General features: G+C 39.0%; 1 protein-coding gene across 5 annotated transcripts in view; it reads left to right on the plus strand.

The window, feature by feature from the left end:
- Positions 1-24258, plus strand: part of TNS3 (tensin 3) — a 241463-nt gene extending 217205 nt beyond the window's left edge. For 4 of the 5 annotated variants that reach the window (XM_074869796.1, XM_074869804.1, XM_074869823.1 and 1 more), the window contains 10 exons: positions 2293-2936; positions 3578-3664; positions 6246-6377; positions 8772-8867; positions 11286-11363; positions 13070-13147; positions 17813-17981; positions 18978-19046; positions 19172-19198; positions 20194-24258. In XM_074869796.1, the coding sequence (XP_074725897.1) occupies positions 2293-2936; positions 3578-3664; positions 6246-6377; positions 8772-8867; positions 11286-11363; positions 13070-13147; positions 17813-17981; positions 18978-19046; positions 19172-19198; positions 20194-20338 (1525 nt within the window). In that variant the 3' untranslated portion in view covers positions 20339-24258. The remainder of the gene's footprint in view (positions 1-2292; positions 2937-3577; positions 3665-6245; positions 6378-8771; positions 8868-11285; positions 11364-13069; positions 13148-17812; positions 17982-18977; positions 19047-19171; positions 19199-20193) is intronic. The other variant, XM_074869814.1, reaches the window with a different exon arrangement.
- The last annotated feature ends 210 nt before the right edge of the window (positions 24259-24468 follow it).

The raw sequence follows: 24468 nt of genomic DNA on the forward strand, positions 1-24468 counted from the left end.
TACTGTTAGAAGGTTCAGAAGACCATGACCACGACCATGACAATGAATGGTCAGTCATCAGCTATGCCCTGTATTTACTTAATAGATGAGCTGTTACGTTTACAGCTCATTAGGTTTCCTTTTCTATCATACTGCAACAACATTCCTTTGTGGCTATCCTATTCTTGTTCTTGGATAATTGGCTCCTTTTTCATAGTAACTATTTAGAGTGCTGTTGATTGGTGTGTCAGACTCTCAGTCAGGACTTCGAGTATGTTGATACCTATTTATCTTTTATTTATCTCCCCATCTAATTGATTTCATTTTCAGTCAGTATTTGGACTGTGAACGTTTCGATTTGTGCTTATGAATGTGAATTGTAAGACTGAACAAAGTATGTTAGTGTTTACTAAGGAGGGGACAACGTAACATTTCGTTATAAGCGGATATGAATTAAAAGCTCATCAGGAAATGCAGTTGTTATCAAGCTTACATTTCTACTTCAAACTTTATCTAGAAAATTTTGTTCCCTTCTTTCTAAATATTTTTCCTGTTGTTTTTCATTTCATCCAGCAGATAGCTACAACTGTGGGGTTTTTTTTCTTGCAATGATGTCTTCTTTTTTTTTCCCTTCCCTTTCTTTATGGCCCTTCTACTTTGATCTGTTCAAATCTACTGATATCCATTTCCACAGTTCCCTTTTAATTAAAAATCCTTTATTTTTTCTATTTATCTTATGTCAGCTCTTTTCTGCATCTCACAATGAGTTTGTTCTCTGTACATTTGGTATTGCTGGTAATGTTTTCCAGCTACAGTCTAAGAGCATTTCACTTCTAGAAGCAAGGAGGCAATTTAAACTTTCATCAGATGGTTTCATTAGAAGCTTAGTTTGTCTTGTCTAGAAGAATGTTTGTTATTCTCTACTTGAGCAGGTGGAATTGCTAGCCAGTAGAAAAATCTAATGTTTACTGTTGAAATATTTAATTCTATGAGTCAAAATTACTCCATCATCAAATAAATTAACCACTGGACCTGGTCTAAGAGTTGGGTCTTGGGAACTGTGTTCTTATCACAGAATCACAGAATCGTCTAGGTTGGAAAAGACCTTGAAGATCATCTAGTCCAACCATTAAGTCAAGTATTCTTGGTCAACATCAGAAAAAATATAGCTGTCTTCTCATTGATCCTTTTGTGTCATGATTAGAATAATTCTTAGGAATTCACATGATTCTTTTTACTTCAAATAAGCTGACTTCAGTCTCCATAAATTGGCTGAAACAGCCAACACATGGACATCACAGAAACTGAGCAATGAAAATTGGCTTAAAAACATAGCGAAAAAAATATTTTAAAAAATGTCAACAGACAATTCCTTTAGGCTCCTTCATATATATTCACAAGCAATCCACTATTACAGTTCAGAGATTTAATTCCTTGCTTTACAGAGCAAGCACATGAATTATGGGCTCTCCATACCAAGGAAGATTTAAGTAGCTTCAGGAAATGTCATACAGATTATTGTTAAAAAAAGTTGGTAAGGTGGGAATCAGAAGAGGAGGCAAGAAGAGGAGGTAAAAGCAGTTGTATGCTCACGAGATGACATTATTACATCTTTAGAGCACTTTTTTTTTCATCATCCTGTAGGACCTGCAAAATACCATTTACCCCGAGTCAATAGTTATTCATTTATTCTGTGGTGGTGCACAACTACCTCCTTAGCCCATTTCTTTTAATTTTTTTTTTTTTTTTAATGAACCTGAGACTGCATGTAAGAACTGCTGTGGCAGTGTCCGTTTTCTTCCATAAACCTCTGCCTTTGATGGCAGCTTTGGCTTAAGAAATTGTTGCGTCCTACTGCTATTTTCCAGGTAGCACTTCAGCTCACTGGGTTAAGAGATCTCCAGGACCACTGTATGTGAAGCAGTGCTGTGAACAACCTCACTGAATTGATTCATAATAAAAGTAACCCTCTAGGACAGGGGGAGGAAGGAGTTTTTTAACTGTGATTAATTTGATGGCCTGGTTCACAGTGCAGACTCATAAACTGTCCTATCAGCATGGCTAGGTGGAGGGTGAGATGAAGCAGAAAGTAATGACTGAAGAAATGAGTGATGGGGGTGGGGCTGGCATACCTTGATCCAGCTGCATCACCAGGTCCAGCATATTATCAAAGAGCAACCTCAGGTATTGTCCTGGGTGAGGCAGTTCGTTGCTTTCTGTAATCACTGCAGCATGGGTTGTACAGTGACATTTTAAGGGAATTACTTGGCTGTTGTTTTATTTTTGTGTTCAATTTTTGGCATTTTTTGGCAGCTCTTCTGCAACAGAACGTCCTTGGCTTGAAAGCAGCCCTAAAGCTTCCCCATCGCTCCAGCTTTCAATGGGAAACAGCAGACCACCAGGAGGTTACCTTGTGCCCTCAGAGTTTTCAAACACCGTGCAAGATGTCTCTCTCTTGTCTCATTTCCAAACTCCAGGACTGCAGGTCGTCACCCTGAGCAGCCTGGAGAATTCACCAGCAGACCCACAGCAAGAACCTGCTGTCAGCAGCAGTGCCCGGGCCTACCTGAGCTACAGCAGGGGCAACAGGGGCTGTAGCTCCCTCCGAGAGGAGAAACAAGCTACTTTCATAGCCAATACTAGCATCTCTCCTAAAACCCTGAGCTCATCAGTGGCAAATGCTGAGGACAATGGCTTTTTGACACAAAACTTTCTTACAGTGGCCTCTGGACACAATAGCCAGAACAGTGTGGTTCAGCAACACCATGGAGGGAATCTACATGCTCAACCGCCTCTTCCAGAGAAAAAGAGGTCCTCTGAAGGAGACCGTTCCTTTGCCTCGGTGTCACCTTCTTCAAGTGGCTTCTCGAGCCCCCACAGTGGAAGCACAATCAGCATCCCTTTCCCAAATGTCCTCCCAGATTTCTCAAAAATGTTAAGCACTTCCCCAGTGCCAGGTAGGTTCTACATCAGAGAAATGCAAAATACACTAGATTTTATATGAGTTTATAAAAAGCATTTAGGGGATTTTAAAAGTGGGGAGGGGAAAAAAAAGCAGTGGAATGGAAACAGCACAGAGGACTTGCATGTTTGTAGTAAGTGGCACCAGTTCACTGGTTTTGGTTGTATTATTCAGAGAAAGAGGCTGTAGAATTCTTTCTGTGCTTCCCTAGATGTCAGCCAAGGGCAGCCTACCTTTTGAACTGCCAAACCACAAGCAAGCGGTGTGGACTCCAACTTCTTTTAATAAGGACTGGCTTCTCACTGCAGCTTTCTAGACTTGTGTCAACAATAGTTGAAAATGTAGATGTGTGTTAACTGGACCCCACTGAGAAGCTTTGTATTTAATACAGCTTTATAAATGTAAAAGTTTTTCATATTTTATGGGTTTTGCAAAATGAAACTTCAGGAATGCTTTCATAATCTTAGTGTACAGTATTATATTTGATGGTTCTAAACCAGTTCAGAGTTTCTCTAAATTGTCCTTCTAAGCATGATGTTTTTGAATAATTAAGGTGATTGGAAATTGGAAAGAAAAGTACAAAAATGCTTTTGTGTTTAAAAAATCTCTTGACCTCTTCTCCCTTTTATTTCACAGAAAACACAACTGATAAACATGTGACTGTAAAATTTGTCCAGGACACATCGAAGTTCTGGTATAAACCAGATATTTCAAGAGAACAAGGTATATCAACTGATACATGTTCTTGCATATCCATTCACAGAAAGACTAGCTGGTGAATTCTCCTTAAATTTTTTTGATGCATACCTGATGTCTGGAAGAAATACAAGAAATATAAAACCTAGAAGGGCCACAGACAACATCACTTAATTTCTTTTGTCCAAAGGCTGAATTTGAGAGTGGAAGGCAGTCAAGTAATCCTTAAAAAATACTCAGTTGATCAAACAAATTGTTTGCCTAACTGAACTAACTACTAAGTAATTTAAATCTGCCTGTGGTAGCTGCTGCAAATGCACTGTACTGAAAAGCTCCGGGTTTTGGAGTGGCAGATATGTATGATGCAATCCAAACAACTGCTGCTCTCAGAAACCCTTTGAGTACGAGTGTGCTGCTCGGGCATGATCTCGGCCATGTGTGTTTCCCTCCACAGGTAATAGGTTGAGAGATGCTAAATATCAGAGAACAATTCATTAGCTAGAAGTCATCATAAAAACATCCTCATCTACCAGTCGTTCTGTAGCCTGAATTTCATTGTCAGCTGCAAGTGTCATACGTTATTTCTTAAAGGTTACTAAATAACGCTCCCATGGAACAACATCTTTATGGTGTACAGTACAGATACGGTACCTTTATATATAGATGTATTATTAAATGAGATGGAGAAAGCTTTTAACGTGTGTGTGAAAATGTATACATACACACTTAGAGCTTGTCCCTGCACAGTCCGTAAATAAAGCATGCTGGGTGCTTTGCAAATGTAGTTGGTCTCATGGTCCTTGTGTCCGTATTGTAATATTCAGCTATACTGAATTATATTTAATGAGTTATGTCAGGATTTTAAACTGGGATTCTTAAAATGTGGTTGTCAAAAAGGAAAAATGACAAATTAGTTCTGCATTGGGAAGGAAGTTCACACTAAACCAAAATAGCCTTCAGCTACTGGCAAATGATGAATCACTGTGTCTGTCTAGTTCATAGTTTCTCAATGGTGAGGATGCCTTTTATAGTGTAGTGGTAAATACAAGCCCATGGAAATAAAGATCATAGAAAAAAGATCATTAATTCATCTTGGTATGATGTTTTACTGGTCCTTTCACTCCAGTCCCCTTCCCCACTCCCCACCCATAATGAGAACTGAGTCTTTCAACGTACAAAAAAAATTTCCTGACTTGATGTGAATCCGGAGAGGGGAGTAGATCATAAAGGAAATGTAAACCTAGCTGCTTGAACAAATGAAATTATTCCCAACCTTTTAGTATGCTTCTTTTCACCCTACCAAGTAAAATTCCTTTTAAAAAGTGATACTGTTGCTGAGGAGGGGGAGCACTTATTCTTTTTCCTGTGCTTAATGGACTGTTCCTGTGACAAATGATTACTGTCACCCTGTGGATTTAGAAGTGTTACACGAATACTGCTGAATTGCAGGTTTTTATATGTTCATCCTCCTCCTCTCAACATGTGACAGTTTACTGTAAAAATAGCTGCTTTCTTCATCATCTGACAGATGAATAGAACAGAATATATATGCATTTGCTTTACTCACTTAAAACAGGAGAGACAATTATGTCTACATTTTCCTGATTTTCTGTTACTATTCTTCTTTTCATGGAAAAAAAAAAAGTGTGTGTTTATGATGTAATCCTTGCTCAGGCCTTGCAAAATATGGCTTCATGCCCCATATGCATAATTTCTGTGTTCTGTGTATATAGACAGTTAAGGACTCCAGGGTCAAATTTGGGCCTTTTCCAGAGTTTCTTTGAAGGCTTACCGGTCGTTAGAAATTCTGGAAACAAACACAAGTACCTGCAAAAATTTTAAGAAGGAAGAATAAAAAGCAAAGTACTAAGGATTTATTAAGATCTAATTAAGATCAATCGTTAGATGAACCTTTTTGTCTTTTTCAAAATGAGTTTTAAGATTTTGGGCTACTAGATTTCAAAGTCTGCAGTAGACTCACGCCAAGCAAGAGCAGTTTTCCTGCAAATGGTTCCTTCTGGGGAGGACTTCGTATCACACTTCCAGAAGAGATCACAGAATATAGATGTAAAATATTTCAGTGCTTGGACAGTCAAAGAGCAAATACTTAACATCTCTTCCCTTGCTTTAAAACTAGTAAGGGAGTGAGACTGCTTTGCAGGGACAGAAACTTGGTGGTGGATGAAAACGGATCTGCCCTGACTGTTGAAGCTGTGTAGGAAAAGAAAAACAGTGCTGACTAGTCAGCCTGGGAATTACAGAGAGCTGTGCTCTCTGTCATGCTTCTATCAAGTTGAGAAAACGTAAGCAGGAATCAACTTGTTTTTGCATTGGTTGTAGAAATCCTGCTGGGACCTGCATGTCCTTCTCAATTTAAAAATCAGTTGGGATCTGTACTTGAAATAAGTGTCTGTATGATTTCCACAAGATGTTTCCACTCAGATCCCCCAAATATGCTTGACTCTATTCTGTTCTACAGCAATGGAGACAGAGAAAAGGATCTTATTTCCTTTAGTCTCGTCTTAATTATAGATCTGCACTTCTGTACTTCTTGGGTGTGTGCATTGTTCTGGAACTATTTTTCTTTTTTTCCTGGAATCCTTTGCAGCCATTGCTGTTCTCAAGGACAAGGAACCTGGGTCATTCATTGTTCGAGACAGTCATTCCTTCCGGGGAGCCTATGGGCTAGCAATGAAAGTTGCTACACCACCTCCTTCTGTGCTGCAGTTAAACAAGAAAGGTACTGTATGCCTTCTATCTTTTATTTAACAAGCCATGCTTAGTAGGAAGTCCTTATTACTCGGTAATAACCTGGAGGAATCTCCCCTCTTCTAGTAAGTGCAACTTGAATTACAGGCTTCATTTGGTACCTTGTTAAATGAGACTGGTTAAGTTGTCTGTTGTACTTTACAGTTTCACCATGGCTTGTAAATGTACGTTCATTGTGGCTCTGCATGTATTGTACCTTATCAACCTAATAGAAAACAAACCCCATCTCGGTAATGGGTCCTCTCTAGCAATCACAAGTCTTCATTTGATTCACATACCACCATGTAAAGCTTTCACTTGGCTGGAAGGTTGAATATTTTTAACCCCAAGGTTTCGTTTTGAAACAGTTCTACATTAGATATAAATCTGAGGAGGTTCCCTAAGGAAAGGTTATAGTTGTTTAAAAGAAGTGATGAAATAAACTTACTCTCCCAGCTCCAGTGCCTCCATGTATAACTTGCGCCTGATAGTTGTGAAAGGTGAAATGAGGAGAACATATCAAAAGCATTAATCGATGTATGGAAACTCAGCAGCCTCAGTATCTATAATGTTCTTGGCTCAATTTGTGTTACTGTAAGGGTAGTGGGGTGATTTTCATTGCTGCTATTTTAATTTTACAAGGCTTATTGTGTTTCATTAGTACATGATGCGTAGAGAGGTAGCAACTGAGATCACAGGAAAGCAGTGATTCTTAGTGTCATGTTATGGAAGTGTGGTTTTGTCTGGGGTTGGTTGGTTAGCTGTTGATGGTGGGTTTTTTTAAGATTTCCTGCTTGCTCTGGAACAAGGTTAGCAGCCCACCTCTATTACAATTTCAAATTCTGTGCACTTAATCTGGTATCTTGAGACAATTTCTAATAAAAATTTGCTGTGTGATCCTTCTTTTTATTGCCAAGAAACATTAACAGAACCACTGCAATGTCATATTTAACAAAGACACCAGGGGTGCACTAGGGTGGTGATGGCAACAACATGAAAGCAAATGGAGAGTGGCTATAGGTGTTCTTAGTAACCTTTTTCTTTCATCAAACCAGTGAAGTCCAGGGAGAAAAGTTCAAACTGTAGTAGCCTTTAAGAGCGTGTTTATGTAGTTGTACCACAGGCAAGTAGCAGTAAGAGAAAATTTTAGTTGAGACTCTAGCACTCTTCTGCTTCTCACTCTGTGATATTTAGCTTTTTCAGTTCCCACTGTTTCATCCCAGAAGGCACAGATTTGTTCAGTTTCCTGCAGGATTTCTCGTTCCAGGCTTCCCCTTCCCACATACCCTTGTAGTAATTTATTTTTAATACTGTGAGAGCATAACAGCAGACAGCTGTTTGAAAAGGTGATCTTTGCAGTATTTGCTTGCATAGAAGTTTCTGCTGTCCAGATTAATGTGTTCATCTGTATTAGCCTGAAAGTCCACCCTTGATGTTGTGTGTTTACTGGACTATGGCTGATAGATCAGAGTCAAAGGGAGCATTTGTGTTTGTGGCTCTTCTGTTAAGGTTTGAATGGTTGGATAGCTTTGTCCCATTGCTATGAGATAACCCTCTAATTCTTGGAGAGAGATTCAGTTTGTAGTCAGGTGTGAAGTACTGTGAACCGGTCTTTCAAGAAATAATGAAGTTGTCTTAATTATATGTGTGCATATGTATGTATATGTTTAAAAGACTGCTAAATCTCAAGGGAATTTTTATATGCCTCTTGGACTTTGAATTTCCTCATTACATCTAACTTCACAGTTTTGATTTGTCCTAGATTCCTGAGAGATAAAAACTCTTTAAAAATGTAGTGAAACCTGAGTGTTTCATGTAGTTGTTTGTTTTCAGGAGCAAAGACAGCATGAAACTGCAAACATTTTAAAACTTAAAAATTAACTGAGAGACTTGGCATTGTTACCTTTGTATAGCTAAATCTTCTCTTAATCTGGAAAAGTTCTGCGAGCAGAACTGTCACTAGAAATCTGAGTATTCTATCATATTTGTACCCCCTTGTCACATTGGATACTAATTCTTCTAATAAGCAAGTGCATCAGAATTTCTAACTGTTCATTTTCCAACTTTCTGTTCCTGTCTGTAGTTGGGACCATGCTTGGACATTTTGGACGCCAGTGTATATTTGGATGTCAGTCACTTGTGATTATAAAACCTTTTCCTGTCGTTGTCTAAAGTGAACTATTTGCTTGCTTGTTTTTTGCAAAATGGCCTTTTTATTAGAGCTTGTAACCTTGCAGCAAAGCAGGTCTAATGTATTCTTTGCATGCTGCATATAAAACATTTGGTGGTAATGTGGAAAACCGCTTCATAAAGACCTGCTAATTTGTAAGACTGTTGTCTGTTCATTGCTTCTCTTCATGAGCTTGCTTTTTCTTTTTCAACACAGTTGGAGATTTGTCAAATGAACTTGTAAGGCATTTTCTGATTGAATGCACTCACAAGGGGGTGCGCTTGAAAGGATGCCCAAATGAACCATATTTTGGTAAGTACTGTGCATCACAGGGACACAGAAAATGGAAACAGTTAGCATTTGCCAGAGCTGTTTTATAGGCTTGGATGGAGTGCAAATAAGAGAATACTTTGCTCAAGTTCTGATGATTTCTGTAGAAACCCATTCTAAGGTTATAGGAGTCTTGTACACATTTACCTTAAGTCTACTTGCAGGGCACTCTAGCACAGATGCACGTGGCCAACATTAAAGCGATCAAACTTGTCTACCACTACCAGTGCCACTGCAGACAGCTGAGCTAGATGGCTGTTACGGGTCTTACTGATTCAGGACCTTTGCCTTATTTTGTCCTCTGCTATATTTATACTGTATACTAGCTGGCTAAAATGACACAAGGATAGGACATTCACAAAGTACATTATGCTGTGTCAGCCTAACTAATGTCATATGATGAAAGTGCATTGCCTGTTATGGCAAACAGCCAAACACCTACCTAGATGCTCACTCATTTGCCCTCCTCCATGGGGCAGGAGAGGAAAATAGGATGAGAAAGCTCATGGGTCGAGTTAAAGACAGGGAGGTTGCTAACCACTTACACCACGGACAAGAGAGACTCAACTTGGGGAAAAATTAATTTATTTTTTTTGCCAATTAAAATCGATGTTCAGGTAGTGAGAAATAAAGACGTTAAAATAACACTTTTCCTTCCCCTTTTCCCAAGTTTAGCTTCACTGCTTTCCCCCAGACTCCTCACCCTCACTGCAGGCAATGCAGGAGGGAGTGGGGAGTGTATGGTCATTACAGATCAGTTCCTCTCTGCTGCTCCATCCCTCTCCCACTTCTTCCCTGCTGAGGTGTGGGCTGCCATCCTTTGGGGAAAGCAAATCTGCTCCAGCATGCGCTCTTCATGGGCCACACTTCCTTCAGGAAACTTCCATCTGCTCCAGTGTGACATCCTCTACAGGCTGCAGGGTGCAGGATGTCAGCTTGGGTGCTCGGAGCACCTTCCTCTCCTCTTCCGCCCCTGACTGTGGTGTTCCCTTTGCTGTGTCTCACCCTTTGTGTTCCCTTCTTGCCCTGTGTGGGCTTTTCTGCCCTATCTTAGATAGGCTTTCCCAGAGACATCCCGCCTGTGGCTCTGTGGTGCTCTGCAGTGGGTCTGCTGGAGCTGGCTGTGTCCGGCATGGGGCAGCCCCCTGGCCTCTTCCCACAGAGGTCACCTTGCAGCCCTCCCACCTCCTGCTACCAGCCTTGTCACATACACCCAATACACCCATGAAAGGGTCATCTACCGTAAAGTGAACAAGTATAAAATGAAAAATCCTATTTGAAGTAAAGGCAGGTTGAATTTTGTCAGTGTTTGGCGTGAGATTTATTTCAAATCAGAATTTTTAGCCCAGGCCTACCTTGATCTTGAAGTACCTGTTTATGGCACATATGTAGCCTTACTAATCATTTCATTTGAGCATCTCCTAATCTTTCAGTGTATACAGCCTTAAACTGCTTCATGAAGTAGGTAGGCAGGCACTCACACACTTACATGGATAAGACAGTGAAGGACTAATATATCAATTGGTCTTTGTGTTTCTGTAAGACTCTTGCAGAATTGGGTCATCTTTCCATTTCAAATAAATTTTTGATGGGCTTTAAAAATGAGGTTTTTGATTCAAGTGTGATTTTTCTCAAGCACGTGATTATAACGTTCAATGTTTGTTAGTAAATGGAATTGAAGGATGGCTTTTTGTACAGTCTGGTCAATATTGCGTCTTCCTCTCACTCATTATAGTCTCACATGCTAATGTCAAGGATGACTAATGTTTAATTATTTTAATTAAGCCAAGTCCAAATGACAAAAATCACTTTGAATAGAAAAGAACAATTTAATAGAGAATGCTACATACATCACTGCTGCATTGAATGGAGGAATTTTTATTTAGACCATTTTTTATACTTCTAGAAGCACAAAATGTAGGTGTGTGTAGACAAAGCACTAGACAGTGGAGACTAAGTGTCTAAGAGGCAGAAATCCTTGCTCTTTCTCTGCCTCATCACATAGCATTGACCCCTTGTGCTCTTACCATCTTCATAAGATTTTACTATATTTAATGTAGCAGAAGTTAAAGAGCATTGAAAGGAATTTACTGTTTGTCATTTTTGTGCTTTCTCCCTTTGCAGCAAAGCCATTTAGGTTAGGATAACCTAAGCAGTGTGTTTAAGCAGGGAAAGGGAGCATATGATTGTGATTAATGAGTTCAAGTACGTCCAACTGGGACAGTGCTAGGAAACATGAATACACTAAAGTTGACTGAAGAAGGTCTTGACTTAAGTGCCAGAAGAATTGGGGGGTGGGGGGCCTTGATCTATAGAATACTTGAGACCCGACATAACTGTTAAGCATTCTTGTTGTCTACCAAGTTAACTGTGCGTGTCTTGTTACTCTTCTGACCACAGGGAGTTTGACAGCTCTGGTGTATCAGCATTCCATCACTCCACTGGCATTGCCCTGCAAGCTCCTCATCCCAGACAGAGGTATGCTCGTTACAGTACAGAAGAGATATACACAGCCAAGCTCTGCTTCAAAGTGCCAGTGTCTAAAGGCAGGTGAACACGTCACAAGTCGAGATCTAAGCAAGAGTACACAGGGAAGGAAGCTGTGTTTTAAGAGTGGATCTTCAGTACTGCTGATGGCTCTTGTCCAAGCTGTAGTTGTGAGCAGGCTAGTACTGTGTTATTCCAGTCATAAACATAGATGCATCATGGAAATCCACACAGCAATCTAGCATGTAGGAAGACGAACGTACTTCTTGAACATTAAATTATGCCCATGTATGGTTAGATGTAACCACTCATTCAGGTCTGAGTGGCAAAAGAGCGTTAGGGAAGGCAAGTAGGTAAAGAACAGAAGGTTCCCTGAATGACATTGGCAGGAAGGAAGTAGCAACTTACACAGGTCCAAATACTGTTTAAGTAAACAATCAAAAAGCCTGTGTTGCATCACAGGAATGTAATTCTAATTTTGGTTATGGTGATTTCATAAACCACTCTAAGACAACAGCAAAATGTAGCTATGCTTGCCCCATAATTGAGTTGTCTGTTACTCTCCCACATGAAGTTAACACCAGATGTATTATTGAAATGTTAAACATTCTTGTGGTTTTCTACTGAACTCTTTAAGTCTTTGTTAAAGGCCATATGTCAGTGTTCAAACATAGCATTTGAATTATGCAAATACATTAATGAAACTATTTTAGCACAAAAACACACTATGGTAGATGTGTCCAGAGATCTCTTTATATGACAAACCAGTGTGGTAGGTGAGCTTGTTCTCATTATCCTCCTCACCTAAAATGAAAAGCTCCTTCTGTTCTGGCAGAGGTGTAGGACTGAAATATTTGCCTTGTCCTGAATAAACATACCACAGTGAAACTTTATTTTGGGTTTATTTCTGAATCTGATATGATCACGCATTTTAAGGTGATCACCTGTGGTTAATGATTCTGGGCACAGTGCATGGAGCATATGCATGACCCTAAACATGTGAATAGTGTCACACACCATATTACTGCCCTCTTCCTCATTTGAATGTATTCCAAGACAGCATACACCATGTTAAATACAGCAGTAAGTGAGATCTTTTTACATGCATTTATATAATTAAAATAATATCCCGATGAACAGTTTTCTCACTAATTTTAACAGAAGACTGGGAGGTAAACATTGCACTGCAGTCTTAATAGTTCAGATGTTTGTTTTCTGTGTAAGTATGAAGAAAGAAGGATTATATTATCATTTTCTGAATAAAAATACAATTAATTGATTTAATCATAGAAACACAAAGTCTTTGTGCCTGAATTAGTGTAAATTATACAAATTAAATGAGATAATAAAAATTATTTTAAAAATTTTGAGGTTGCAATGAGGGCATATAGCTGTTTGTATTGTTTTAATGTCACGACCTGCGTGTTCCTGCAGCATATGCTATGTAGTTATGGCTTTCACTGTTGGGAAGTAAAGGTCGAGCATCCCTCGTGCAGTGCTGGAGGCAAAAAAACCGATGCAGCACAAAAACCACATGAATGATTATAGTTGCAGATACAAGATTGTTTCATGTTTCTGGCCAAGAGTTGTCCAGTAGATGAGATCACAGTTACAAAAGCTAAACTCATACTTGACCGTGTGCATTGATTTGTCAATTCAAGTCCAAACAAGACATGGACAGTGTTTTCTGTTTGCAGATCCCTTGGAGGAGATAGCAGAAACTTCTCCACAAACTGCTGCAAACTCAGCAGCGGAGCTTCTCAAACAGGGTGCAGGTCTGTTAAACTTTTTCCTTGCATTTGACTGTCACCAAATTTTGTATCTTGCAGGCTGGGAGAAGCTGAAGCTTAGACTGGACTGAAGGATGTTTAAAGGGAGCAGTTAAATTTAGAGTGCTATGTAGAAGTGTAGAGGTCACTGTGAGGATATGTACCAAGTTCTTTCTGTTTTCTGCAACCAGCTCCTAAGTTCTACAACCCTGTGTTTGCTTTCCAGTCATGTCTTACATGAGAACATGAGGTACACATAAGTTGGTTCAAGCAGAGCAATTTTTAAGCGGTGACATTGTTTTCATAACTGATGAACTTAGACAAGATATTTTCAACCTGTGATTGCAGAGGTTCATGAACTATATCCAAGGTCTGCAAAAGGCAACTGTGGAAAGTGTTCAGTAGAGTTAAATTCTCAGCATAATGGAAAATTCTTACTGTCCCATTAATCTGGAAAAAAAAATTAAAAAACAGAATCACAGAATCACACAGAATCATCTAGGTTGGAAGGGACCTTGAAGATCATCTAGTCCAACCGTTAACCTAGCACTGACAGATCCCAACTACACCATATCCCTAAGTGCTATGTCAACCCGCCTCCTGAACACCTCCAGGGATGGGGACTCCACCACCTCCCTGGGCAGCCTATTCCAATGCCTAACTACCCGTTCTGTAAAGACGTTGCCCTGTGCTTCACTTGATGCTGAGTGATCACTTGTTGAGAGATGTCCAGTGTCTTTTCCATTGGATGCTGTCGTATGGATTCTCATGCATACTGCAGCAGCCATTCTGGCAAGTTAAGTTGTCTTACCGTGAGCTTACTGCTGTGACAGAAGAACCCTGATAACATTACCTCCAAATGATGGGATGCTGTGCACTGGTACTGTCTGTATTGCCCTCAAATAGAGGTGTTTGTGTGCAGCTGACCCAGAGACAGCTAGTGAAATAGCCTGTCTGAAAAAGCGTGGTGGCGTCCAAGTGCACCTTTATTACTTCGTAGGCTTAAGACTGTCTTTAGCAGAAACGCAGCCACTGTGTTATTCCCCTGTGCCATGGGCATGCCCAGGGGATCCTGTCCATGCTCTCCCATGGTCCCTGGTTTTCAGGCTGCTGTGAATTCTCCTCAGGATCTGTCTGTCCACCCAATTGGGCCCATTAGAGCAGGAGAATACACTACATTTGCCACTCTCCTTTGAGTTTAGCCTACCACTGGAGCCACAAGCAAATGTGTTGTGACCAAGCATGCCTTTATAAGAATGCTACCTCATTGCCCTCACCCATTTTAGCGCACTTCAGAAGGGGGTGGTTGCCAGGCTGAGCAGCTCTGGAGAGAGAGAGTGTTACTCCTTGCTTGTGCAGCAATCTGCTTTCACTTAAAAATTTGAAGTACCACTGTGAGTGCTGTAATCAAGCAGGAATGTGTGGCTCAGGCAATGGCAAGCCTTTGCAAGGCTGTGCCAGGAGTGAGCACGTGTTGCACTTTCTGTCTGCCAGTGCTGGTGGTGTTTGTTGTGGCCAACAGAGGGAAAAACAAGGAGAATGAATTTTTTGTAAAACTTTCTCTCTTGAAAACCCAGCAAAAGGGGCATGTGTTGTCTTTTGAGAAATGATGGTTTCTCCTTGCTCAGGCAGTGCTTTCCAAAGAAAAAGAAATAATTCTTACTTCAGTTGGGACAGTAGTCACATAAGTCCTTAGAGGGGCTGTCACATCATGGATCATTTGGGGAACTTAGCACATTTGGTTTTTCCCTGTTACGTTGTTGGTTTTGGTTTTTAACAAGGGTTTCAAACCTGAGTACATAAATTAACTAGGAGAGATTCTCAGAGGTTTTTTTGCCTTGATACATCATGTCCCACTGATCTTCCATGTTTCAGAGGTCCTTCTCCAGTCGTAGAGACATTCAGGTTGTGGGGTTGTGGAGTTCAACACTGAAGTGCAGACCCAAAGTAAATTGTTTATTTTGCAACTATCTGAGCTTGCGTGAGCACCTGCAGTTTAGTCAAAGCAGATGCACTTTTTCCCTGCCCTACTTTACCCCCCACCCTTCTCCCAGTCCACAAGTTAAAAAAATGAAGATGTGTTTTCCTGGAATGATCATTTTTTATAGCTGTCTGAAAAACCTAATAACGTTTCTAGTCATTATCTAAATGCAGAAGCTGACCAGAAATCCTTTGCTTTCTAGAGAGTGACAATTGAAGACTAGACAGTAAGACTAGATAAGTGGCTTTTGCCCTAGAACAGACTTTGCTGTATTAACCCTCCTGTTCAGCAGCAAAATCTTTGGCCCCAAATAAATCCAATTCTTCATATCTGTTTCCACTAATACAGTCAAGGGGCTAAGCATTCTGAACAAAGCACATTCCCAGTCTAAAATCAGCAAGGGTTACTCAAAATGGCGTAGCTGTTGGTGGTAGAATGGACGTGACTACAAAATGCCACCTGTGGAAGACGAGAGCAGCAATACTGCAGGGCAGCTTCATTTCACAAAAGACACAGATGTCTTCCATTTGTTTTAGCCTTGAGTATGGTTTCTGTGGGACTGCTGTCATTCGATACTCCCATCAGACCATGCACAGTGTTCTTAAATGAGAAATCTTTCAGTCTTTCTCATTACCTTTCCTTTCCTGTAATCTCCTTTTTAAGCTGACATTTTTGCACTTTCCAACACTTTTGAAAAAGGTTCCATTTATTATTTTTTGTGCTACAGAGGTAAAGGAATCTACTGTATTTGGTGACTGCTTTTGAACTATCACATTGAGGACAATCTAGACAAAATGCTTGGCTATTTCATTTAGAAATAAAACCTGAACACAATCTGTTGACATCAGTGCAGTGTGTGGCAGAAGAGGAATGAAAGCACTTCACCTGGGTCTCAGAAGTGGTGAGGAGTAAGACTGTGAAACAAGGCAAGCTTCCTGTGGTGGGAAAGCCTCACAGGATAATGGAGAGTTTTAAATCTGTACCAAACATACACAGTAATGATGTGAGAAGAGGTTTGGAATGTTATTTACAATTTTGGATAGACATGACAGAAAGCTGTTCAGTGAGGAAGGCCTCTTTGAACTTGCCATTCATCATCTTAAATCCCTCTCTGCATGAATTGTATAGTAATTGATTCAAACAAAGTTTATTGAAACTATGACACCAATGCGCAAATATGTTTGGGAAATTTTACACTTACTAATCACATAAATAAAATCTCTGGATCCCTTCTTTCACTGACAGAGTTCAGAGCTTGAAGTTATTGGGCTGATCATCATGCTAGAATGAAATATAGGCTTGCACGGTCTTTAACTGTACAATTGCTTCGTTGTTTCGAAAGTGCCAATGTCTAGCTGTGCATTTTATCTAGATAGTCATAGGAGAAAGCTTCAGTCAGTGTACGGAACAGCCATATGAAAATAGAAGCTATTAGATTTAATTTAATCTTTGCTTTCCTAGTAAGTTGGGAAGCCAAGCTAAACTGCTAAGCAAGTTAAATATTATCATGGTAATTTGCATGCATCAGCTGCCAGAGTTGTAAATTCTGACCTGGATACCTACACAAATGTTTTTACCAAAACACAAAATCTGTTGGTACCAGTGTTTAGCTTCAGATGTGTTTAATCATTCTCACTTGTGCTGTAGAATAAGACTAAGAGGGCTTTTCTGTTTCAAAAATGTTCTTAATCTGCTTGTAAATCTGACTCTATACCACAGTCCCAAAGTATTTAAGCGTGTGAATAATTCTATTAATGATATATGTTATATATATCTCATTAATACTGTATAGTGTTATATGGCACTGTTACCATGTAGTACTATAGTACTACTACATAATGCTATATAATACTAGTACTTCTTTACCTGGTGCTCACTGCAGATTTGATATGAGGCCAGGTAAAAAAATTAACTGTTCAGTAGCCTTAGAAACCAATTAACTTTTATTTTATAGAGATACTTCAGAAGTTACTAAGATGTTTAGGAGAGGAATAGGGCTTTTAAAAGTAAGTGCATGCTGAGGTAAAGAATAGACCTAAAAGTACATAAGTCAGTAATTTTTCTCAATGCAGAAGCATTTTTTTTTGCCCTAAAATTGCTAAACATATAAAACACTATGGAATTAAAGAGAAGTGAGCTTTGCAGCAACCCTCAATTCTTTATGAGGTGAAAATATTCTTGTCTTGCCAAACAAGTGAATGCTTTCCTATATATATAGTTTAAATAACATTTGAAAGTGTAAAATGTGTGTATGCTGCAAAAAAGTGTATATTTTCTTATTGGCTGCTGTAATGGAAATTAAAAGCAAAATATCCCCATTCTTTCCCTCAGGAATGCCTTTGTTGTAGCAGTACCTATAAGCGGCCTCTTTCTCTGCCTCTGTCTTGTATTTATTTAAATTTCAGGATTTGTGGGTAATAGATAAATACAGTCATTGGCTTAAATATAAAGGTACTAAAACCAAAGGGACAGCAAAAGACCTACGACCTCTAAAATTACAGTCTTAAACTATGAAGCAACAGTGGGATGAGGTAAGGAACACTTAGAAGGTTTGGTAGTTTGCTGCAAGTCTTCCCTGTTTGCTTTACAAATGTGGAAAATTTACATTATGTTTGGTTTTGTTCAGAAGGTACCTGTTTGCTTGCTCCTGGGTAATGTCTTCTCAAAGTCTTTCCCCTCTTTCATTACAGCATGTAATGTTTGGTACCTGAATTCAGTGGAGATGGAGTCTCTCACGGGCTACCAGGCAGTACAGAAAGCGTTGAGCCTCACACTGATGCAAGATCCTTCTCCCATCTCCACCGTTGTCCATTTCAAGGTGTCTGCGCAGGGAATCACATTGACAGATAATCAAAGAAAGTAAGCAAACATGGGATGGGAAGAGAATATCCATCCTTGTCCCCAACAAGTGTTGACTGCTGTTGATTTGATTTTCCTAGTTACATTCTGCAGTCGCTGCCTCAGAGGATAATAGGATTGTCTAAAGAATGACAGTGGTAGTGTCAGCTATCTACAGTAGTGGAGAATTAATGTTTTAAGCTTTGGACATTACCTCTACGTGGCAGCTTTTACCTCTGGAACGTCACTTTGCCATGGCATTTTTTTCATTGTTGTTATTTCTTATATAAAGGGAAAGTAATGGCTTTGCCAGCATTTGATATTCAACCTATTCTGTGAAATATTTTATCCTCACGGTATCTTTCACCAGTATTGCTGAGTTGGCCTAAGCAGACACTCTGCATCTCCACTATTTGAAATAGTGCTTTGGATAGCCTGTAAAATACTGTGATAAAAAGTTAATTTATATTTACTTTGTACTGAATGCTATTAAGGCTACCACAGAGTCTTTAGATCTGAAAACTGACAATAACAAAGGAGGGACAACAGGAATTCATTATAGGTTTAAAAAAAAAAGTGCCAGACTTCTTCATTCCATGGGGTCTGCAAGTGTTTATAGCAGATCAAGGACAAAACCTTATATTATAATGCCTAGGGGTGCTTATATTTTGAAATCTAATATAATCAAGTTATTCCAATTTCCAAGAAGTTGCATTTCCCACTGACACAGTATCTAAATGGTCAGCTTTTAGAAAAAATATATTTCATGCTTTCAGTTATTTTTCTTAGCTTGAGGGTCAGTTCTCTTTTCGTTCAAAAACTTGATGTTACTATTTTAAACATGTATTTATTTGGTTGGAGCAGTTCAGGTGGCTTTCAAAGTCACTCAGAGCAAAAAGAATGTAGCGTCATTATTAAGTTTAGATTAAATATAATTTATTTTTCAGATCTGTTTATTGTTTAAAGTTTTAAGCATCTTAACTATTCCTAAAACTTGTTTTATTTCTTCCTATCCAGACTCTTTTTTCGGCGACATTATCCAGTCAACACTGTTATTTTCTGTGCTTTGGATCCACAGGACAGAAAGTAAGGAAGACAAGCAGTATTTCTAATATGTTTTTGTATTGTTGATCTACAAAAAACTAACATAGGTTTCATTTTTATTTCTCCATTCCTTTTTTTGTTTTACCACTTTCTTAATGAACAACAAGATGGATGAAAGATGGCCTTTCTGCAAAGTAAGTGGACACTTGTCTGAGTCTCTCTTAAAACTGAATGTTTTATTACAGTCACCAGTTTCTTAGTGCTCTAAATTGTCAGAGATGTAGAAGGGAAAGCAGCTGTTCAGAGACAAAAGTCTCTCTGCCCACTGTAATTAGACTTTAGTTACTTCATCTGCACCTCTGCAAGTCAGGACCTAATTATGTGATGGTGGGATGTCTGGAGCCAGGGCTAGTGTGGTTTGTTTAGGTTGCAGGTCTGTGATTTGTCTGAAGTTTCAGAAATGAAAACAGCCATTTGCTACTCAGTTTTGCGTTCCACTTGTCCAGCAAAACTAACGCAAGTGTACTTGTCTGACTTAGACTGATAGCTTTAAAAAAATAATCCCACACACTGCACACAGATGAAAACACTCCTAGTAATACTAGTGTGTGGCATAAATATATAATTACCAGTGCATTGCAGAGTGTTTTCTGTTGAAGGCAAACGTTGTTGTCCCCCTTTCACCAAAAGAAAAAAAACTAAACAGAGCTCAGGCACTGATTTCTGGAAAGAAACAGAAATAGATGGCTTAACTCCTATTTCCAGTACTCTGTCCACTGAGATGTGTGGTCCTCAAAACCTTTCTTGAGGCAATTCCTGACATGCCACACCACACCACACCACCACCCCACCCCCCAAGGTAGATAAGAGAATAGCAATATTGAATCAGATTAAATACATCCCCAGGGTCAGCAGCATGTCTCTGACAGCAAACAGTACAGAATGAAATATAGGCAGAGTAGAAGGAAGGGAATGGTTTCCTTTCCTGATTTTGGCCATCATGAGCCCCTCAGGACCTCCTCAGTTGGCTGGTGCATCTGTGCCACTGTTCAGCAGTCACACAGGACCTTGTCCATCAGAACAGATGAGGTCTGATTTGTGCTTTTGGTTTCTGCAGTATCTTTTTTGCTTTATGAAATGAGGCATTGGCTGTCTGTTCTCTGATATACTGTGGTTGTTGCCCTTGCAGAGTATTTGGGTTTGTTGCCAGGAAGCAGGGCAGTGCCACAGACAACGTATGCCACCTATTTGCAGAGCATGATCCAGAGCAACCTGCTAGCGCCATTGTGAACTTTGTATCAAAGGTCATGATCGGATCCCAGAAGAAGATCTGATGCCTTTCCATCCTTGACTCGGAGCTCTTCACTGCAAGAAAGCACTGTGAGAGGGAGAAAGCCTATAAAGCAGCAATGTCTGAACCTTGTCATTCCCAAGAAGGAAAGCAGAGGACGGTCTATCTGCATTGTGTTTGCAAGAGTTCAGCCTCTTCTTTGAAGATTCCTCTGACTTAACGAAGCATTATTTCTTCATTTTTATATCAAAGGACAAAACAAAAGAAGCTGGGTGCCACCCAAACCCACGTAGCCTGTACCTGAATGAAGCATAAATGAAAATTTTTTCTCCTGAAGGGTTTCTAATATATTTTCACATGCTGTTTCTCATCATTTATTGGAGCAGAAATACTCACTAGGCTGTGCTGCTTTTTTGTGCAGAAAATGTTTTGTATAACCTCCACAAAGACACTTGCCATAGTTGCAGCAATGGTAGCTATAGGCCTTGTAAACATGCTCTTAAGAGAACGATGGTCTCAGGAAGACTATTTGCTCTTCTTTTCATCTTTATGTGATCAGTGATGGGAACTGAATGGAGAAAAGGGAAGATGTATGTGAAGAGAAGGTTTGTGCAAGTTGTTTTCTGGTAAGAAAGGAGTGGCAATGTGGAATATTCAGGGAGACTTTATTTAGTGTTAAGGCTGGGCTGTTCTAGTTCGAAAAATTTTAAATAGGGGAGAGGTGGCAGAACAAAAAGTTGTGGAAATCTAGTCTGTAATTGGGTTTTTTTGTATTACTATTTTTTTATACAGAGAACTAAGCAGGGAAGATTCTGTTTTAATAATTACAGGATAAAAATGAGGGAAAAGCAAAGAAGAAAATTTTATAATTTATATATTTTTACCTGTGCCAGATAATTTATAGTAGATCTCAGATCTTGATTTGTCATATGGAAATTCTTAAACTAGACCACTGTTGAGCTTTGCCTCTTTAGCGGTGTTTTGCATAAGTAAAACTGTGTGTAGCCTGTGCCTTACTATAGACAAGAGTCTCGTATTTTGGCTTTTGTCTTACAGTGACAAGATACTTCCCATTTCCTGTCTCTGCAGTACTGTTCTGGTAGTACCATTTGTTCCCCTACCTAATACATAATTATATTTGTGGATTCTTTTGGCCCCCTTTTTATTAGAGTATTGGGAATTTTTTTGGCTTTTTTTAACCTGCAGGAACTATTTTTGGTTTACTTTTTTTTTTTTAATAATTTCTTGAGTCAGGAAAACCAAAAGGGAATGGAATTTATTTTGTTACTGTCCCATTTCTTTAGAGCATTTTTATGTCATGATTTCTACAATCATCACACTTGTACATATCTCTGTATCTTTCTAAACACACGAGTATTTTAAATGCATAACAAAGTGCTAGTTAGCGTTACAGAAAATCGATATAGTAAGTTACAGTGGAAACCTTCATGAGGATAGTAAGCAGCTGAGGTCTACTGTGCAATTCCCATTCACTCCAAAAAGAGCAGTACTAGATCCCCTTATCAGAACTGATGGTAATAAAGCAGCTTCAGTGTGACAGTGCTGAAAAGTTTCATTGCCTCTGTTTCTTTGATGTGTGGCTGTCAACATTATATTAATAACCTGAGGAGTAAAATGACATGCTGAATTCACCATGCCGATGCACGAGGCACTGGATTAACTAGTAATTATACCCACTTGGAGGATTTAGTCCTTTTATCCACTTTTACTAAATAATGGTTAAATGAAATGGGAAACTCTGGTTGGGCTATATGGTAAGAAGGTTCCACCAATTTGAACTACATTTGTCCTGTATAAATTTGGATCTGTTTTTTATTAACAGCTCTCTTCCTATTTTCTGAAGTATTAGGACCATGAAAACCTTAGTGATCGTAGCCAAAGTGTTAACAAATTATTTGTGTAAGTATGAACTTTGTATAAATAACTTTATACTTTTTAAAAGGAAGGGAATGGGGAAGAGAAGAAGAGAGAAGAAAGATTTGAAGTTTAATGTGTTTGGACGAAGAAGTGGTGTATTAGTAGCAGTGGGCATTGGATGTGTGTAGAAGGGTTAAGCAATCCAAAGCGTAGTAGCTACCGTTGAAGCAACAAAGGCAAGTGCCTCTGATTTGTACCAAATAATTCTGTTCTTCTGACACAGAGGTATCCTACTTAAACGGTGTTTATGTACCATCCAAAAAAGAATGCAGTTCTTACTTTTAGGAGCTTTTGAAACATGTGAGGACAAGTTTCCTTTTAATATTCTTTTGATGCACCAAGAACCCAGTTGCTTAATCTAGTCAGCCAGTTGGAGCCCAGTGAATTTCTTCAGCTGACACGTCAATTAGATTTAAGTCTCGATTAGATTTAAATCTGATGTGTTGTGAGCATTGAAATGAGGAGGAATTTTTTACTATATTTTTTCACTTCTGTAGATGATACTTAAATTTTAGTGTGTCTTGTTGGACACCAAGTGTTGGCCTTTGGGCTGAAAGTGTCTTTTTTTCCCCCATGTATTATCATTTCCATTCAGGGCCTTATTTTTGTATTTCTTGTGCTTTCTCAAGGCCTGCTTAATTCAAGAGCATAAAGAATTGAACGCTGACACTCCTGGTGGGGTTTTCTGGGAGTTTAGCTCTACTTAGTAAGTGGGGAAAAAAGAAGTTGCCCTGTTTCGAAGGGAGATTTTCTATTATGCATTCCTTTGGATGGTATATTGCCACGTGCTTTTGCTTTTTAATGGATTAAAAAATGCACAAAGCAAAATAGTTCAGTATGTACCATTGTGTAGTGGATGTAGAAAGATATTCACAAAACTTATGTTCATGGCAAATACAAGACTAAATAGTTAATACAGCACTTTGTTTCAAGGTTTTTGGTAGATGTGTATATGCAGTTTCATAACGAATGGCAGCAAGTTGACACATGTATTTAGCCAGACTCCTATTAACCTGCTTAGTAAATGTACTACTATAATAGTGCAGTGTTAAAACTACAAAAATGCTAAAAGCCATGTTTTTAATTAAATGGTTTCCATGTATCCAACAGTATCATTAAAAATTTAATGTTTCCTTCTTGGATTTACCTACTAGTGAAAATTTTTGCCTTTTTCTTGAAACTGTAAAGAAGCATCAAAAGGTCTCCATTATGTAAATGAATGTTCTATAAATTCTTTGTATAGTCATTTTCTTTGCTCTTCAGATATCGCCTCTATTCATATTATAATAAAATTATGAATGTGAAATTTCACAACACAATGTTACAGGGCAGTCTGTTCTGAAAGTTAGTTACCTTCTGGCATTCAAAACCAGCTAATGAGCAAAACCTTCTTGCTGTGAAGTAAGAATAGGTTGTGTGCTGAAACGGGTTTAGTTTTGTTTCTTAAAGATTTCTTTCAAGAACTTCATGTGAGTCTGTGTTAGTGGTTCAAGTCTAGTTAAAGCATATGATTTTCCTGGTTCATTTGCAGTTATAATGGTATAAAAGTGCCTTTTGCCTGCACTGCATATTTCATTGTAGCAAGGAAGAATATGTGGTGTCACCTTCTTAGATGTCTGTACCCATTTAACTGTGCCTCCACAGTGACTACATTGGAAAAACTTCCAGAGCAGCATGAGGGGGTTGAGAAATCTAACCCCTAGCTGAAATGGCATTCTGAGTACAAAATCGGTGCGTCAGCCACACATTGAAGGTTGAGTTATGTACATGCTTTATCGGGATTATTTCTGAGACTGATAAACTCTGGTATGTCATGTTAATTCCTTTTCTGTGAGGCGTAGGCTGGCAGGAATTTTTCATTCAGTGCACTTGACTGTCATTCATCACTATGGCCATCATGAGGTTTATGCATGGGTGTAACACGCGACACAGTTATTCATGAAGTTATTAATCTTTTATTGCAATGAATTATAATGTCGAACAGATGACAAGGATGCAACAGTAAAATGGGTCTTCTGTGTCAGAGTCCAGTCTCCTGTTAAATTCTTGTTCTTGAACTTGGATGTCGTTGTGCACATGTGTGCTGCTGTTGCTTCTCCTGCTCCATTGGATGAAAATCAGCTTTCAGTATTCATTCTAAATGTATTCACAGCTAGTTTATATGCAGTTGTTCTTATGCCAGCATTGTCTCTTAGCATGAATAACTTTTCTCCCTGATGTATTTATAGCAAGAGA

This window comes from Strix uralensis, chromosome 1, assembly GCF_047716275.1.
Source record: "Strix uralensis isolate ZFMK-TIS-50842 chromosome 1, bStrUra1, whole genome shotgun sequence".
NCBI classification, from domain to species: domain Eukaryota; kingdom Metazoa; phylum Chordata; class Aves; order Strigiformes; family Strigidae; genus Strix; species Strix uralensis.